The 18950-nt window shown below is 41.6% G+C and overlaps 1 protein-coding gene across 2 annotated transcripts in view; it reads right to left on the bottom strand.

Moving 5' to 3' along the window:
* The window catches only part of npy2rl (neuropeptide Y receptor Y2, like), a 99341-nt gene that overhangs the window by 50289 nt on the left and 30102 nt on the right, over nt 1–18950 (bottom strand). The window contains exons 1-2 of one of the 2 annotated variants that reach the window (XM_087832667.1): nt 7332–7417; nt 5015–5257 (exon numbers count right to left, since the gene is read on the bottom strand). In XM_087832667.1, the coding sequence (XP_087688793.1) occupies nt 5015–5194 (180 nt within the window). In that variant the 5' untranslated portion in view covers nt 5195–5257; nt 7332–7417. Of the gene's footprint in view, nt 1–5014; nt 5258–7331; nt 7418–18950 lie in introns of those variants that run through there. The other variant, XM_087832666.1, reaches the window with a different exon arrangement.

Raw genomic sequence — 18950 nt, 5'->3', positions numbered from 1 at the left:
ACATCCACGCTCTTTGGTTCTGTCCACCAGTTCAGAAATTTTGGCGTGAGATATGTGAAGACTTATCAAAGTGTCTGAAATGTAACATTCCAGCCTCCCCTTTAGTATGCTTGCTGGGCAACTTGGATGAGGTCACTGCAGAAATAAACACAGCCCACGTTGTTTTTACGGCCCTATGCATTGCCAAGAAAATGGTCCTCATCAACTGGAAAAATAAAAATAATCTTAATGCTAACCAATATAAAAACCATCTAATAGATCACATTAGTCTTGAAACAGCCTCTGCCATCACATTTGATCAATCCCTTTGGGCTCCTTTGATTGGCTTCATCACCTAGTGGGGGTGGGGGGTCATGGTTTGGTCCTCCCTTCGCTATTGTGGTGGATATGGGGGTAGGGACGGCCTTAGGGCGTCTGGGGAGTCCCTAGGGACGTTTTCCCTGGAGGGCCTAACCCGGGGGATGTGGGCATGACCTGGTTAGGGGCTCTGGTGGCTCTTAGATGGTGTTTTCCTTGTGGCTGCGTACAGCGGAGATGGGGGAGGGTCTGTGCTGGCGGACGTTGGTTACTAGCCTGGTAGCCTGGCTGCCCCTGGGTGGGTCCGGGACGGGCGTGGAGGCTTGGGGGTCTGGGGGTGCTCCGCCCCCGGTCTGGGGTGCTGGCTGGCCTTGGGGGCTTGGGTCCTGGCTGTTGTGTCGCCGGAGCTGTGGGCGGGTGGGTGCAGAGGGGCTCAGCCCCAGTGCGGGGGACCTCTGGTGCATCGGCCCAACTAGGGGGCTCTTCAACTGGTGGGGAGGTTGTTATATCTTTGCAGGTGGTCTCCTCTCTACAGGAGCTCACTCTGCAGGTCGGGGAGAGATATAGGAGAGGTAGAGAATGAACTCAACTTGGGTGTCTATTGTCTTGTGTAGTTTGGGAGATGTAGGCCCTGGTCCGGATGGGCCTGGGCCCCCTTGCCCTGGTGGGTTCCAGAGTGTCGGGGTGCCTACTGGGGTCAGCGGGGGAGCTGACCCCATCCTCAGCTGCCTCCCTATTCCCGCTCTACCACACCTACCCACACACGCAGGGCTTGGGGTACAGGTATGTCACCAGGGTGCAAGGGAGGCACTCCCCCTCTGTCCCCTTCTGGCCGCCTGTGCTTCAATTTTATTCTGCAACCTAGACATCCACATTACTCACACTCTCACATAACACATACATATAGGGCCTTGGGGGTGGGCACGTTTTACAGCATCCAGAGGATGGTCGGTGTATTCCAACCCACCTCTGGCGCTGGTGCCCTACCCTCAATTTTAAATGCACATAGACACTAAGGGTTTTCAGGAGGAGCCGTGCTGCTCTCTGAGAGGAAGCAGGAACCATGCTCTCCTGTGTTTTAAATGCACTTTAGAACAGCACACAGCAACACTACATATGAGCGGGCGAAGGGAGGTTTGGGGTCTTCAAATTCAAATTCAAATTTTTTATTTGTCACATACACAGTCATATACAGCATGATATGCAGTGAAATGCTTGGACAACTGCTCGTGACTTAAAGAAAAAAAGAAAAGGCTATGAATAAGTTAGGAAATAAATAAATATGAAAATAAAAAAGGGTAAATTTAACCAGGAAGGAATAAAATAAAATAAAATATAAAAAATTAAGTTAAGAATGAGATAACTGTACAACACAAATTAGAATGAAGGGTAAATTTAACTGGGAAAGAATAAGATAAAATATATAAATTAAAGTTGAAAATAAGATAACTGTACAACAAAATACACAGTATAGACATATATAAGAATGTATGAGAAATATAAATATATATACACACAATAACAGCAGCTGTACAAATATTAACTGGAAATGAGGAATATAATGTCCAGTGTTGTGCAATCCACATTATATAGTGTCTTGTGCAGTGCAAATATGCTTAAAGTGATGAAGTGAAAACAATGTCTAGAGTGTCCAGTGTGTGTAAGAACTATATGTGTGGGTCAGTACTGTGTGGTGGTGTGATTGAGAGACTGTATCGCCTGCGGGAAGAAGCTCACTCACCCCGGTTCTGTTAGCAGTCAGGGCTGGGGGGCTGGGAGGAGGTGCTGACTGTCAGATTGGGGTCTGGGATGCTACTGCAAATAAGGAGGTGGTCCGCTTGCCTCCACCCCAGAGAGAAGGGTTACATCTCCTGGGTCTAGGTGCGGCTTGCCCCTCTGAGGGCGGGGGTACCTGGACCTGGGATATAGAGTATGTTTGGGGAGTGTGACTGTCTGTGAAGTGTCTATTTGTGTCTGTCTACACGTTGGGTGAGTGCCGAGTATTTGGTTGTGTATATGGGGTGGGAATGCACGTTTGTGTCCGCGTGCGCCTGTTCATCTGTGTCTATATGTCAGGTTGGGTCTTAGACTCAACCTCTCTGGGTACATCTCAGGCCCTCCAAAGTACAGAGGCCTATCTCCCCTCACCACACTCCCTGCCGGTGGCTGATGCACTCAGACGTCGGTGTGTTGGTGGTCCCTGTCGACTGGGGCTGGGCGCTCATGCATGTACCGGCTCACTCCTGGTGGCCGATTGGCGGGGCCTGAGGGCACCCTCAGGCCTCTGGCCTCTGGACCTGAAGCTCGGTCCTCTCTGGCACATATGGCTGCCGGCAGAGCCCGCGGGCACGCCACTGCAACCCCCTCTGGCCTCTGCTCCGTAGCTGCTGGGTGACCTCTCGTTTGGGGCTCTACTCAGCTCTTCTCAGGAGGGTGGCACGGTTCCCCCCCTTTTGGTGGTCCTCCTCAGGTCCTCGTACTCTGGAGCCTCTGGATGTCTGGGGCCTGGATCTCCTCCATACCTGCTTCATGCCCTGGGGGACGGGGCTATGGCTCCCCACACTCCCTAGCAGATCGTTACATGGAGAAACCTTTGGAATACAAGCATGCTGATCCACACAGGTGTACACACGGGTGTTCACAGACGCGGATTACACCTTTCTTGGCTGCTGCCTCAAAGCACATTGTGCGCTGTCTATCTTGCGTGCTGCACAATATCGTTTAATATTTAGTATCTACTGTTATCTACTGCTAGCTAGTTTATTGTGATGGTGCTGTATTTATTATGTTGCTCTTTTTTTGTTTGCTTTCTCTTCTGTTTTTTTTTATTATCTCCATACAGGTGATCCAGGTGTTTTGTTTGTTTTTCTTTCTTTTTCTTCCCCCTTTTCTCACCGTCTCTTCTCCCCTCTGGTTTTCTTTCTCTCCCTCTCTTTCTTTCATTCTTTCTCCCTGTCCTATCCCCCAGTCATGTCTGTCCCGTTTGTAGCATCCAAAAATAAAATAAATACATAATTATAATAAAGGTCAATCAAATGGACCAATATGGCAAGGCCATGATGATCCACTTGGTAAAATAAATCCGCTTGGCATCTTTCTTGGCCTTAAGACAACAATTCTGATAGCTAAAGATCCAAACGGGACACACAAAAAAAAAAAACAATCTCAGTTTTCAGTGACCGAAAACGCCGTTTACGTGTGAATGGAAGGTGCAAACGCATAGAAAAATCTGCATTTTCAAAAATACCCGGATACATGTGGACGTAGCCTTAGATTCATGAATTTAATTAATTGAAAATAAAATGTTATTTGCACTGCCCCAGGTGCAGGGCTTCTTCTTATGTAGCCGTATATTGTGTATGTTATATTAATTTTTTATTAATATAAATTAGTCATAGTTTTATTAGTAAAGCAAATCAGAACTCTGAGGTAGGTCCTAATAACAAGTTAATATCTGTTAAACTCCATTAAAAATCAACATTTTAAATCATTTTATTGTAGTTTAAAAATATATGTTATATATTTATATATTAAATTTTGAAAGTGTCTCATTATTAACTTGTTAAGATAAAGCAAAATAAAAATGTCCATTTTGGGTTTACATTTTAGCACGCAGCTAAGGCTGTTAGATTGTTGATGAAGTACTATAGTCATCTGGACGACCAACTGCTCCAAGCTGGTCAAGAAGGCCTCTTCTTCCTGAGGACTCTGAGGAAGAACCACCTGTCCTCAGATATCCTGGTAAACTTCTATTGCTGCACCATCGAGAGCATACTGACCAACTGTATAACAGTCTGGTATGGAAACTGCTCTGCCTCGGACCGGAAGGCGTTGCAGAGGGTCGTGAAAACTGCCCAGCGCATCGCCAGAGCACCACTTCCTGCCATATAAATGACATCTACAGGAAGCGGTGTCTGAAAAGGGCTGGGAAAATCATCAAAGACCCCAGTCACCCATCACATGGACTCTTCACCCTCCTGCCCTCTGGGAGGCACTACAGGAGCCTCCGGACTAAGACCACCAGGTACCAGAACAGCTTCTTCCCCACAGCTGTCAGACTCCTGAACTCTGCCTCCTGACATCTGACCCACGTTAACACATGGACTGAACATACACAAACCAACAACCACCTACACACACATAATGGACAACTGTACCCTCATACACACAACAATAACATGGCTGAACCACCACTCACAACCACTAGCACTTTATATAGCCTCTATAGAAATTATCCACATATTTCACTTATCTTAACTGCACTACTGTATAGTTCTGTGTAAATAATCATTCTGTACAATACAATAATTTTAATTCTACAACTGTTTATGACTTGCATAATTCATATTTCTGTATAGTTTTCATACATATATATATATATATATATATATATATATATATATATATATATATATATTATTGCTAAAGCACTTCTGGATGGATGCAAACTGCATTTCGTTGCCTGTACTTGTGACATGTGCAATGACGATAAAGTTGAATTCTATTCTATAGTTATGTATAGCAAGGTGGAAAAATCATTTAGGCAAATTCATAAAGTATATGTGAATAAATGCTATATTTTTTTATTGTGATAGCCCATCATTTCCAGTGAGTTATTACACTGTTGGCCTGCCAGGCAGATTTGAGGCACTAGAAGTGGATAAATTATTCATGTGTTTCCTCATAATGGAAAAATTAATGGAAGTGAGACCAATACCTGTACACTTGGTAGGCTGATGGGGTCCTCTAAGAAATTCACTCCTTCAAATGCCAGTGTAGGAAGAGCTGAGGGAGCGACACCAGTGTTAGGGTCGTATTCGAGGAAAGCATTGTTAAGGGGGTCATCGTCGGGTGGGAGCTCGTCCTGTGTGGAGTTGACTGCAATGATGGCCTCCATGTCAGATCATATGTGCTTAGCTGGCAGTGCCATTTTACAGTCACACAGTTATACTCACAGGACCTGTGGGAAAACAGAAATATACCAATGGACAAATGTTAAATTAACATGCTTAAAGAAAGAGAAGAGTATATGGAGCTTTTTTGGACTGAAGTACATCTTACATAAGTTACACCGACTGATTGATAAAGCTATGTCATATTATTGAGCAGCATAACCATTCTACTACCTGAATCAAATATTTAATCTTATTTTATATCTTCACTCAAACGCTCAGATAAAGATCTGACTCTTTTATTCCTTTAACTAGCTAGTCACTAACTGTGACCTTTAATGATTCCCAAACAGATTTCATGGAGGAACAAAGCAAAGAAGGCTAAATATGTGGCTAATTAAAAACAAGGTCAGCTAAAAACATAATGAATATTTAACTAAAAGTCTTAAAGATTTAAAATGTTAACCCAAGTAACAGTACAAGCAGTTAACAAACAGAAAGGAAAATTTTGTAAAAATTAATATTTGAATTTAATGTCTTTAAGATAAGATGGGGCCTGATTATTCAAGAATGAATGTTTTAAAAAGGCTATACTATAGCTGCAGTTACATAACTGAAACTTCTGTGTCCTGAATTCAACCACCTCCAACTGTAACGTTTTTAACAATATAAGGTCACTCTTTCGAGGATGCCAATGTTCACATTTTGGACAGAGAGGACAGATGCTTTGAAAGAGGAGTGAAAGAAGCATCTATGTCCACTGTGAGCGACCATCTTTGAACAGAGGCGGTGGTTTACGACACCAACTGTCTGCCATCTATAATCCAGTTTTGAGTTCCCTCCCCAGACGCCTTAACGCCCACTCACATCCTGGGCCATCTGACCTCAGGAATTCGCATGATAAGGTGGGGCCAGGTTTCACAATGAGCTCACCCGAAACTCTGGCTGATTGGGACCCACACCCAGTTTCACACCTTGGCTCAGGAGATTAGAGGATCATCAGGGGGCCCTTTTGTCCCTCTGTGGGGGGAAACTCCCACTAGGTTTAAATCTGGGACTCTCCACCATTTGACCTTAGAACTGAAGAAGCTTCTCGGATGAGAGGTGAAACGTCTTCAAGCAACTTAAAGAAGTCCAGACGCTTTTCTTTGCAAGCTCCTTTGACTACGATGACCTGGATGACTGAGAACCTTCACAGACAATATAAGTGATGTTACAATAGTTTAAAAACGAATCAAAAGACTAAAATAAGTTCAACGTTTTTCACACGTGATGAAAGGATTTTTGAAGGGGGAGCTCTTCTGACAAGTGAAAGAACGTTTGATAGAGAAAATTTAGTATATACTGTGTTTGACACTACAATGGCAAGTAATGAGATAATTAAATCTGCAAGCCATATCAATAAACTTTGTTTTAATTCACGTCATACTCAACAGATTACAGCAAGCAATCAGGTTAAAGCAGGAAAACCATGTTATTTGATGCTGATTACTCTAAAACCCCAGTTTAAGTCAGCCATTGGTGTTTTCCCATAATAACTATCCAATCTGCTGTAAACACAGGCAGATTACTACAATGCCCCACTAAACACAGGATTAAATCAGGAACACTTCATCCTGCAACAATATAAAATGTTATTGTAGGGTCTTTACCTTATATCATAAAGCACCTTGAGGGGAATGTTTCTTTATTTTATTTGGTGCCATATAAGTAAAATTACATTCAACTGAACCCCAGTGTTGGGAAGGTTACTTTTAAAATGTATTCCATTACAGAATACAGAATACATGCCCCAAAATGTATTCTGTAACGTATTCCGTTACGTTACTCAATGAGAGTAACGTATTCTGAATACTTTGGATTACTTAATATATTATCATGCTGTTTACAACTACGTGAATGTACTATTGCTGTGATTTATTACTGTTACTGAAGGTCCGCGGCGCCAAACCGTAGTAAAGGGACCTCTGACTCTGGTTCCGTGTTGGGCTCGTAGCCGAAAACTAGCTTTACTTTGTTGTCTGGGTCAACTTTGCTTGCGAGAGACAGAGAGAGGCGTTGAACGGCTGCTCCAAAGGAACTTATTGTTTTTGGAGGAAAACACGAACACGGTGTACAGTCGAGTCTTAATAGCTTACTTACAACTGGGCTCGTCAGGCACTCTTCTTGGCTGCAGTGGTTATTATTATATTTACATGCTTCCAGCTCCCGTTTTTGCTCGATGACAGCTCGTACTTTTCCTTTTTCTCCCTCCCTCGCTCACAAACACATAACGTGTATGGCAGTCCATTCTCCCTGCAGCACGGACTACACTGCCTATGATGCTACATTCTTTAGAGCTATACCGGTAGCATTCTGCCTATTAGCTTAGCACAACAACAACAAAAAGGCCTCTCTCACCCAGGAAACACGCAGAGAGAGCGTCACCCTGTAACCATGGCAACCGCAACGCTGCCACCTGGAACAACAGAACGTAGCTGTCAAACAAAACCCAAACAGGCCTGACCTGCCACAAAATGAAACAGGGAAGTACCGCCGTGTAATCGATTTATTTCAACAAAGTAACTGTATTCTAAATACCACCTTTTTAAACGGTAACTGTAACGGAATACAGTTACTCATATTTTGTATTTTAAATACGTAACGGCGGTACATGTATTCCGTTACTCCCCAACACTGCTGAACCCTAAACATTGTTGTTCTGAAAATGTGAAGCTGAAGTTTGTGAAAAATACTTTTTTACTCAACAACTACAATGCCTTCATTTCTATGAAAATCACGTTACCCATTTTCACACACACCTAAAAGTAATCAGGTCACTGTCAAATCAACCTGTGTCACAATGTTATCCTTAATCCCTGTTCCTGGAAAGCAGCATAGAATATAAATGAGATCAGATTACTCCCAAAAGTAGAGCCTCGGATAATCTGCAGAACAGTCAAACACACCAAATGCTTACATATATAACAATTCATGAATAATTCCACCAAAAACAACAACAATGTTAATAATAACGATAAATAAACAAAGTTGAAAAGTGTTAAACATTCCTGTGAAACTCTGACAAAGTATTTATTTTGAATTTGAGATAAATAAAACTAACAATACTGAATCAAACTGGTGAAACAGTAACTGACCTCATGCTGCTTGCATTACCAACAATAATATCCAGTTAAAACAGCAGCAGTTTAAAAAGTGTGCACTTTTACATATCTGGTTTTGATTAAAAAAAAATATTGTTACTTTGTCTCGTTTTGAGTATCAAAATTTTTGCATCAAAATTTCATCAAAAGACTGAATCCTAAGTGTCGAGGTGCCCTGCAGCTGGCAGAAACATCTGGCCTGGTTGGTAGAGCAGCAGATTGGCGCAATACTGGGCAGCTCTCAGTGAAGTTTCACCTTCAGGCTGTTAATATTGCTGCTCATTTAGCCCATGTGGACAAAGTAAAAGTCTGAGAGCCTACAAAGCTTGGGCATTAAAAACTAGTACTGGATTTTGTATTTCTTATCACCAGGATTTGATAAGACCAGGAAAAAAAGCAACTTAGTTTCAGATGCAAAAACTTTAGCAGTTACTATACACACACAAATGCAAAGTACTGATTTTATTGACTGTGAGGATGCTGTTTTTGATAACTTATATTTAAGTTATCAAAAACGGTTACATCTGACATTCCACAATGTCAGATGTTTCACTTTTTATATCTTTATTATGTAGATATATCTTTATATCTAATTTCAAAAACTGGGCCCAATGAAACCTAGACATAAAAATCAATTAAAACCTTGTAAAGTGAAAGTGATCTCATTTGTCACAAAGCTGCTGGCCTGTTTGCCATCTATAAATTACTGCCTCTTTATGGTCATAGTTGTCTACTGATCCTTCAAGCCTATCGAATTCTGTATGACTCCGGATTGATGGTAAATGTATAGTGCTTTACTAGTCCCTAAGGACCCCAAAGCACTTTACACAACCAGTCATCCACCCATTCACACACTGGTGATGGTAAGTTACATTGTAGCTACAGCCACCCTGGGGCGCACTGACAGAGGTGAGGCTGCCGGACACTGGCGCCACCGGGCCCTCTGACCACCACCAGTAGGCAGCGGGTGAGGTGTCTTGCCCAAGGACACAACGACCGAGACTGTCCAAGCCAGGGCTCGAACCGGCAACCTTCCGATTACAAGACGAACTCCCAACTCTTGAGCCACGATCGCCCCTAGATGCTATTGATAGCATCAGTAGTTTATATCAGCATGCTTATGTCCCATTAACAAAGGCTGGAGCTGAACAAGCTGAGTAGACACTATAGCCTCTTTTCCTATAGTACCTACTTGGATTGGCTCGACTCGACTCTATTCTACTCTACTCAGTTTTATTCATTTTCCATGCTCTAATCACCCCAAGCACATTGAGGTGGTATTCAATTATAATACCACCTCAATGTGCTTGGATTGGTTTTTGTGAAGGAGTCGCTCTCATTGGCCGTTTTGTGGGATGTAGTCTCCTTGATGTCACATTTTCAACCCCAACCGAGCAGATACTATCACGTAATGGAAAATCCTAAAATCTGACTTAAGTCAAGTCGAACGAAGTACGTAATAGTGGAAAAACTGGTACATCTTAATCTGATTGTACTGTCTAGTTTTGATGGGACCTAGTGTGTTAGACAGTGAAAGCAAAACCAGCAACAGCTTCTCTTAGTTCAGTTACAATCTTGACAATGTGTAAATACCAGAATGGTAAATGGCCTGTATTTGTATAGCGCTTTACAGAGCTTCGCAATTCTGCACTATACAAAATAGTCATTTTTTATTGTTATTTTGTTGTATTTTTAGTTCCAAATATCCACCTACTGCAAGAACCTAAATTGAAATGGATAGGTGCCATCTCGGAAGAAAGTTTCTAGTTTGTGCATAATGGTGCACAAAGTCAGACTGTGTGGTTCACAGGTGGGAAGATGTCACACCAGCTGTGTCATAGTTTCTGAACACTACCATGCACATGCAACTGTGACCTCTCCATTTCACAGCTCTGATATGTAGGTCAGTTAAAGAAGCCTCAAAGGACATTTCATCAGACAGACAGACACACACACACAAAAACACAAGAATGGTAATACAAACACACACCAATGTGAATCTAAACGCACTTGCACATGTACTCACACAAATCCATGTGGGAATAAGCACATACAAAGAAACACATTCACACACAAACACACACGCACCCCATCGAGCTAATTCACTGAGCAAGTTGCTAGAGGGAATTCAGCTCCCTCCTGCTCTTTCTCTCGGCTGACAGGATCAGTGACTGTGCCGAATCGTACTCGCCACAAGAAACACAACACTGCGAGACAGAGCTCAGCAAACTAAACTCACAAAAGGACTCAACAAGCATCTTTTCCATGTTTATATGTATACAAAAAAGAGACAGGTGAGGGCTGTGTGTTTGTGTTAGTTTAGTCAGTCACATTCATTGGTCATCGGAGGACTGAAAGAATTGCAAAGAACTGCCAGAGTTAGCTGAAAAGGTTAATATTCATCTGTTATGCATTAACTGGCCTCTGGGCACAGACATGTGAAAGGCCCCCTGCTCCTTGTACTAGGAGCAAAACATCCAGACTGCAGTCCAAGTCATTGTCATGCACTTAATCTGAGGGTATGCCTGTTTGATTCATAGCTTAAAAAATACTGAATGGTTACTTTTTTGAAATAAAGGAAATAATTAATAAGTAGTTATAACCAAAGAATCTATTTTTAAAAAGTAGATGTAGATATCAGCCATGAACTTTGGCATTTCAAAGCCTCAAGGTTAGTGGTTTGGGTTTTTTTTTTTAGCCAGAAGGGACCATTCTTGGATGAGAGGGAGGAGTTCAAAGTTATTATGCTAACAACAGCTAGCCAACAATCATGGCTTTCTCTTTACCTTACAATATGAAATGCATCGAGGCGACTGTTGGGATTGGCGCTATATAAATAAAACTGAAAAGAATTGAACTGAACTAAATTGACTACTGGTGGATTAACCATTACAGAAACATCAAAAATGATTCTGGTAATTGCCAATATTGTTACTTTGGGCTGCTGTGGTATAAACCTTACATTGGACGGTATATAAGGACTAGTATTTACAGCTTTCGCAAGCGGCGAGGATAAGATAACTAACAGACTGTGGAAGTATGTAAAGACAACACGAGAGATCCTAATATTATAATAATATAATATTTTACTGCAACTTTAATCTCCGCTTCACAGAACTGAGCATTCAAAGCACCAAAAGCTAACCCATTCGCATCTAGTGTGACTGGAGCCTCCTGGTGGTCCCCCCTTCCTCGAACGCGCAGTAGTGTCTCCTATTAGTCCAGGACCCTGGGCTTAAGCAAACGGTCGGAAAGGCTGAACCTGGGAGGGAGAAAACTGATAGAGGAAGCTCTATCCTGAGAATTAGGTGGTGTGGGCAGAAAAAGTAAAGACTGAAGAAAACTAAAACTCCGTCGGTTGAGGGGTGCTCCTAGGGGGAAAACCAGAGTCAGTTAACCCCGTGGAAGACAGGCGGCCGTGGTGGGGGGCCTGGGCTGACGCTACTTGAACATCTGCAGGTTTAAGTCTATCAACACACAGAGTCTCCCTAGGACCTCCAAAGTCCAAAACAAAATGTTTCTGGCCTGATTTGAGGACTCTAAACGGGCTGTCATACACCAGACGCAGTGGTGTACTATGAGCATCGCCTGACAAAATAAACTTATAAGTTTCTAAAGTCTTTGGGACAAAGGTATCAGGGCTAGGGCCCATTCCTTCACAGTTTTGTGAAGGCCTGGCCAAAAAAACTTGGAGCTGACCAGTTTAACAGAGGCCCAGACCCCTGGATGTGATAGAGCATGCATGAGTCAAAAATGTGACGACACCATGAAACGGGAACCACCGGGCATGGGCGACTGGTGGAAACATCACAGACCAGGGGAGGACCGCCATCCTGCACCGGTCTGTCCTCCAGGATGAGGCCTGTCTGAGCAGACTTAAGGGCAAGGATGTCCAAGTTACCACTCTGGTCAGAAGTAATGGCGTAATAGTCTATGCCAACATAAATAGGAGAAGCTAGTGCATGGGACAAACAGTCAGCCACATGGTTGGACTTACCAACCACGTGCTGAATGTCCATCGTAAACTCAGAAATAACCACCAAATAGCACTGCTGGCGTGCACTCCATGGGTCAGATACTTTGGACATCGCAAACGTCAAAGGTTTGTGGTAAATTATGACCTTTGAGGAAAAACCCAAAATGACGCATTGCCAGGTGGAGAGCCAGCAACTTCTGGTCAAAAATGCTGTATTTATGCTCCTTGTCCCGTAGAGTATGGCTGAAAAAGGCAAGTGGTTGCTAGACACGTGCTATTCCAGCACAAGGGGATAGGTGGGCCAGTACGGCAGCACAAGCTAATGCGGAGCTTAGCATCGGAAAATGCCCAGATGCTTTCCGGGAGCCAGTCAAAAGAGCCACCAGGATATCATCTACATATAGTAGAAGAGTAATAATAGAATAGTAGAAAAAAATCAAGGTCCACCACTAGATAATAATATTAGACGGTTATACAAATTGTCGTTCTTGACTGAACCATTGCTTGGCTTGTAATTTTGGAATAGCTGGGATTCTTTGGCCAGCTTTTGTGTTGTGTCAAAATTTCAAGAAGAAGCACTGAAAGCCTTTAAGGAAACTATCCATGAACCCTGAAATTGAAAACTGTTGGAAAGATATCCTAAAATGAAACTGAATTTAATAAACTCATATCTGACGTCAACCACCGATTCAATAATATCACGTCCACTAAGTAAAAGAAGAAGAGCAGAGGCCAAACCCGTTAGTTTCTAGTCATTTAATAGCTTTGTTCTAATTTCGTCACATCACAGCTAATTTCGGTTGTAACACAGAACTTCAACAGCACAACATAAAGGTCAGTCTTTAAAATGTAAATTAAAGCTTTCTGGTGCCAAACCTCCTGTGTAAGGTTCAAAATTAAAAAGAGCTGATGTAGAAAAAAATGGATCAAAGCACAGGCTTAGAAGAACTAATAAGTGAAGTGTAGCTTCAAACTGATGCCAGACCTCTGGCTTCTCTCTGTAAATGTGATGCATTCACTTCCAAAAATATATTTAAAGTCTCATGCCTGGTGACCAAAGTTTAAATGACTGCTTCAATTAATCCCTCTCTCAAAGCCACATATAGTCCTAAAATACTTTGTTTGTTACTGAACACAGACAGAAGAGATGCCTTCCCTATGCATCGCATGCTTGCTGAGATTTGCCTCCAGAAGCAAGAAACTAAATTGTTTCAGTTAAGACTCTTAACCTCTGGAGCCACGTTACAGTATCTGTTTCTGTCTTTTCTCTGTGACTGCGGACATAAATCTTGCATCTGCACCAGGGGATGATTTCATAAATGATACGTTTTGATCTCAGTGTCAACTTTAAAGTTCTTTACTGTTGTGATAAACCAGCCATGTTTTCCCGATTCCCAGAATCCTTAAACGTCTTTTAAGGTTGTTTGAAGGCTTTCCAAGAGTGGAATAGTAAAGTGTGGCATATTTTTGAATATTGGTGATTTTAAAGAGTATTTCTAAGAAGCAGAGGGATGTTTTTTTCTTAGAAATTACATTCTTTTCACATCCGCAAAGAAGACTATTACGAAGCAATGGTTCAGTCCTGACATTTGTATGGAATCATTCTGGAGACGATGTCTTACCCGTGTTATTGGTTTTGAACATACCACAGCAAAATTAAATAAAGCTCGACCCACGACTGTTGAAGCGTGGAAAATCTTCTCGTCCAGTGTTATCTCCTGGAAGAGGCAATAATTGGTTTTAACTTTGTGTTTTTGTGTTTTTTCTTTGCTGTCCCTATGCCTTGTGACTAATGTTTGCTTTGCTACTGCAGTTTACAGTTGTGCTGTATATGTCTGTACCCCCAACCCCGTTTTGAATCAATAAAATGTTGATCACAAAAAAGAAATTACATTCTTTGGGGATGCCAAAGCAAAGTAATAATGTTAGCTAGTTCTACAGGATCATGATCCAGGAGCCTGATCTTGAGTCACAGGAAACTGAGGCTGACTTGAAACCTGAAGAGCAGAAATTAAGAAATAATGGCTTTCATTGTGCACTTTAAGAATATCACATCAAAAATAAAGAAACAATAAATGTCTTTGTGTGTTTTCGGATATCCAGGTTCTAATAATCACTTTTTTTGCCACATAATTTTCAATTCTTGAGGGAACCACTAATGTTGATTCACAATTAGCTTTTATATATAAAAGCTGCACTGAAAGCTTACGAGTAAGAGAAATGTTATGAATATACCAGCTGATGTCGCACAGTGCAGACTTTCAGTACAATCATCACAGGGCATGATTTCACAAAGGCTGTCTCTCAGACAGATCATACAGTTCATAGGACCTACAGAAATACTTCTAACAGTTCTGCAGTGGTTATGGGTGGAGAACTATAACTTCTTGAGGCTTCTGTTATTGTTATTTGGCAGTCTACAAATAAAACTGAACTGAATAATAATAAATCATTTTTAAAAACTGCAATCTATGCAACAACATGATAGAGATTTTTTGCTGTGGGAGCAGCATCGGAGTAGGTGAGACTGAGTGAACTGATCGGGTAGGTGGCTTTGTGGTTGGCTACAAATGGGGTCATCCATTTCTGATGCACTGTCTCTAACAGTCTGAATCAGCTAAGCTGCCCACATGCTCTGTAATACATCTGTCTGGCAGAGAAGCATCTGGCAGATATTATTACCATCATTGTTATTATTTTATAATCATTTCAGCTGCTATAACAAAATAATTTCCCAGATTTGGGAAGTATCTTTATTTTTCATTTTCTAATGACATTGTTTGTATGCTTTGGGGACATCGCAGACTTGATAGTGATGTTACAAATACTTTCCTTGTACTATTTTTGTATATCACACACCTAAAAATCACATTACTTAGTTCTGAATAATCATTTTCAATCATCTAAGATCAATGATCTAAGGCTGGTCATTAAATAGGCTAGTAACTAATAGAGACCGTGCATGCATGGATGAATGATGAATGATACAATTTATCCATTTTTCTTTTATCAGAATGGTGTTACAGAAATTAATGGAGTTACAGAAATTAATGGAGTAGGCTGGACTCAAACTCTTTTAAACCACCCCTGCTGCACATATAAAAGTGAAGCACAAGCTCAAATTAGCGGGCTGGGATTTCCAGAACAGTTCCAGCATGCTGCAACAACAATGCTGATATTACATTAGACAGCTACAACATTGCAGAACCAATAATGTGCAAAGAATTTCAAACAAGACCCCAGACAGATAAGCAGCTGGCATGATATGCAGAAGAAGTTGCCCCTATTCTCGACTGATATATAAAAAAATCTTTTTGTTCATTCAAAGTTCACCACAAGCTATTTCAGAGCTCCATGCGCCAGAGGCACTGCTTCATACAACCAGACCTCAACTTTCCTGTGAGGCTATAAGAATGTGAAGGGCCTCAGGGAATCAGTACAAGAGGAGGTGGTGTGGATACATTTACTCCTCATCCTCTACCCCTGTAAAAGCGGGATGTTTTAATGCTAATGTGGTTTTAAATCATGAGAATTCCACACCTTTAAAGAGTAATGGGTGCAGCAGTAAGGCACAGCTTTTACCAGGCAAACTTTCTCCATTGTTGGTCTGACTCATAGTTAATGAGTTTCACTGACGTTCATCCACTATTTTAGTCAGTGCAAACTATGGGCAGTGGAGGCAAAGTGCTCACAACTAAAGCAATTAAAAGCAGGGTTTTTTTGGTGTAGCAGCCTCTTTGCAACTGATTTCACTAAGTGAGCCAGCCATGTCCATATATACACATTTCCCTTATCACCTGAAGCTGACTGGTCTCTAAGGCCTGTGTGAAATAGCCCTACGATAATGCTGCCATTACGATTTTCTCGTAAGCTTGATTAAAATAATTGTATTTCATAATGTATTAACTTTCATAAATAGTATCCAACCTCTCAATACTGCTACATTTTCAAAACTAAAGTTTTTGTTCTAAATATATTTAGCAAATACATTTCCAATAAAAACAAAATGTCTAACTTTAGAATTATTAACACCCACTCTGGCTACAAATTGCAATTAAGCTTAACTCTGTTAGAACGTAGGCCAACTGGAAAAACTGGTTTGTAAAACTAAATGAACTGTATTTCAAATCCCGAATAAACCAATGGTGTCTGAGCTTCTGTTGCCATTTGAGTTGAAAACACAGCATCTTGGAAAGAAATGTCTCAAAGAGTGTTTATGGCTTAAGAACAGGCTCCTTTTATTTTAAATGATGGGCTGAAAATGCACTCCTTCAAACACTTGATTGCCAGTGTCCATGTTTTCACTAAGCAGGTGCGTTTAATATAATCTAAATAGTGTGACGGCTGCACGCCTCTTCTCACTGTTATTTGTCCTTTGTTTTCTTGCAAGCTCTGACAGAAACAGAGCAAATCCCCTTCATGTGTTTCTCCTGCTAATCTTCTCCTTACACCTTAAACAACTGTTTACATTGTAAATCTATCACTCCTGACTAAACTCTCAATTTAACACGCTCTCTGTCTCTATCATTACATATTGGCTGCACGGAGTCAAACACTTTGATTTTATTTCATTTTTGTCAAACTGCTTCCTTGACATTCAACAGATGCCTCAGATCTTGGTGCATCTCTCTGCGGATGACTGCCCCTCATTTATTTGTACAAGCTGAGTCAAATCAAAGAGAAGGAAAACATCAAGAGGATGCATCTGTTCCAGAAGCCAGCACGGTGCTGTAAACCAACCAGTTTAATCATACAGGGGTTCTTGGGGGAGTTTACATAAAACTCAGTGATCCAAAGAGAAACGAGGGTTAATAAAGCTCTGCTGACTTCTCTGTCTGTCTGAGAACCTACACACAGCCTGGCTTCCTAAGATCGGGCAGTACTGCTGGTTGAAGGTTTTTCAGAGCAAAACAGCCGCGTGGAGCTGAGCGTGAAGGTGATAAGAGTAAATCCTTTTGTACTCTGAGTAACATTGGCATTATTTAAAAATTGCATGATTATCCATTCATCCCTGCAAGTACCTTCTAAAGTTCTTACATATCAGAGATGTCAAATTTAAAGTTCAGGAGCCAGACGCAGCTGGCCAAAGGATGCAACCTGGCCTAATGGAGACCTCTGGATAGATGAAGGATATCACTATATTTTGGAGCTCGAGGCTTGGTGTTGTAAGTCTTTATCATGTCATGGGATCGGGATGCCTCTATTCTCCGGGCTTTTTTGTGCATTTTGCCCTCTCGTCTACATGTACGGAGCCCTGCAGAGGACATAGTAGAAAAAAAAATTAAGACGGACTTTTGCGAGATCTCGCAAAACTAACTCAGGATCTCGCAAAACTTTTGCGAGATCTCGCAAAAGTTGAATTCCAACAATGGCGGCAGCTACTTAGTTGTAATATTACTCTTTCTGGGTCACAAAATACACTTTTAAGATATTTTGAGGTGTGAATGTAGTTGTGTAAACGTCAGATATCTGCTCGGTTTACAAGACATCACATTTTTGCAAAAGTGCTCAGATGTTTTCGGAGATCTGACACCCACTAGCTCGAAGCTAACGGGAGGTCGAGACCTACTACAGCTGGGAGGAACACCGCTCTCCCGGCACATCGTGCCTCGACCTCCCGGTCGGCTTCGAGCTGGCGGCCTCCAAAGAATGCGGCTAAAACTTTTGCGAGATCTCGCAAAAGTCCGTCTTAATTTTTTTTTGTCCCATGTCCCCTGCGGGGCTCCGTATACATGTAAATGGCATTGAGCTTTTGAAAAAATGTGTTCCTGGATTTATATGTGGACAAGTAAGACCAAGATTTGGTCTCACAATCTCAAAGGTGTGTGGCTTTAGCTCTGTTTTTGGCATCAGACTGTGTGCTCTGTTATTATTTGCAGGCTTCAGATTGTCCGACAGTTACACATGGTTATAACTAGTATGGGAACAACCACTGCCACATATGAGGCCATGGTTGTCAGTCAGAAAAGGGTGGAATATTCGCTCCAAATTGGGGAGGGTTTTCTGCGATGTGATATCTCCCAGAGGTAACAGTGAATATAAAATAACATTTATCTGTATTGTTACCTGTGAATAAGCTGTAAATTTGAGAACTGATGTTTTATTTTGTTTTCTTTTTCTTTTTTAATGCAAAAAACTTTTTTTTAACCTTGTCTTTGCTGCTGTTGTCTGAACTTCTGGCCTTTTGGTAATGGGGACAAATCAATGAGCCAAACTGCAGTAACAAACTTTCTGTCACTTTTACCTGATGCCTCTCTGTTTAACTAGCCCACAGTTCCCTCCGGGGAAATATATTTCACCATTAGTAAACCGCTGTGCCTAAATGGCAGGACAGTTCCAGATAAACTTTGGTGTAATGACAAATTAGTTGGGTGACTGAACTTCACATTCAGTCATTAATCAAGCCCCTAAATGACTGGCTCATTAAGCCTACACACAGCCCTCGTGTCAGTGGTAAAAAATGAGGTATAAAGCCAAATGACTAAGCTTTAGGCCTCAACATATTCAGATCAAACAAGCACAGATCATATCAGTGATTTAAATGCTGATGACTAAATGTGGTAAAGCAAAAGAGAAAAAAAGTTTCTATTGATATCTAGAGAAGATCGTTTTAATTGACTGCATTTGAGCTGGTTATGACTC

Source organism: Neolamprologus brichardi, chromosome 3 (assembly GCF_056152115.1).
Source record: "Neolamprologus brichardi isolate AB-2024 chromosome 3, ASM5615211v1, whole genome shotgun sequence".
Taxonomy (NCBI): domain Eukaryota; kingdom Metazoa; phylum Chordata; class Actinopteri; order Cichliformes; family Cichlidae; genus Neolamprologus; species Neolamprologus brichardi.
The sequence above is the reverse complement of the archived record's forward strand: the minus strand, read 5'-3'. Positions and strand labels throughout refer to the sequence as shown.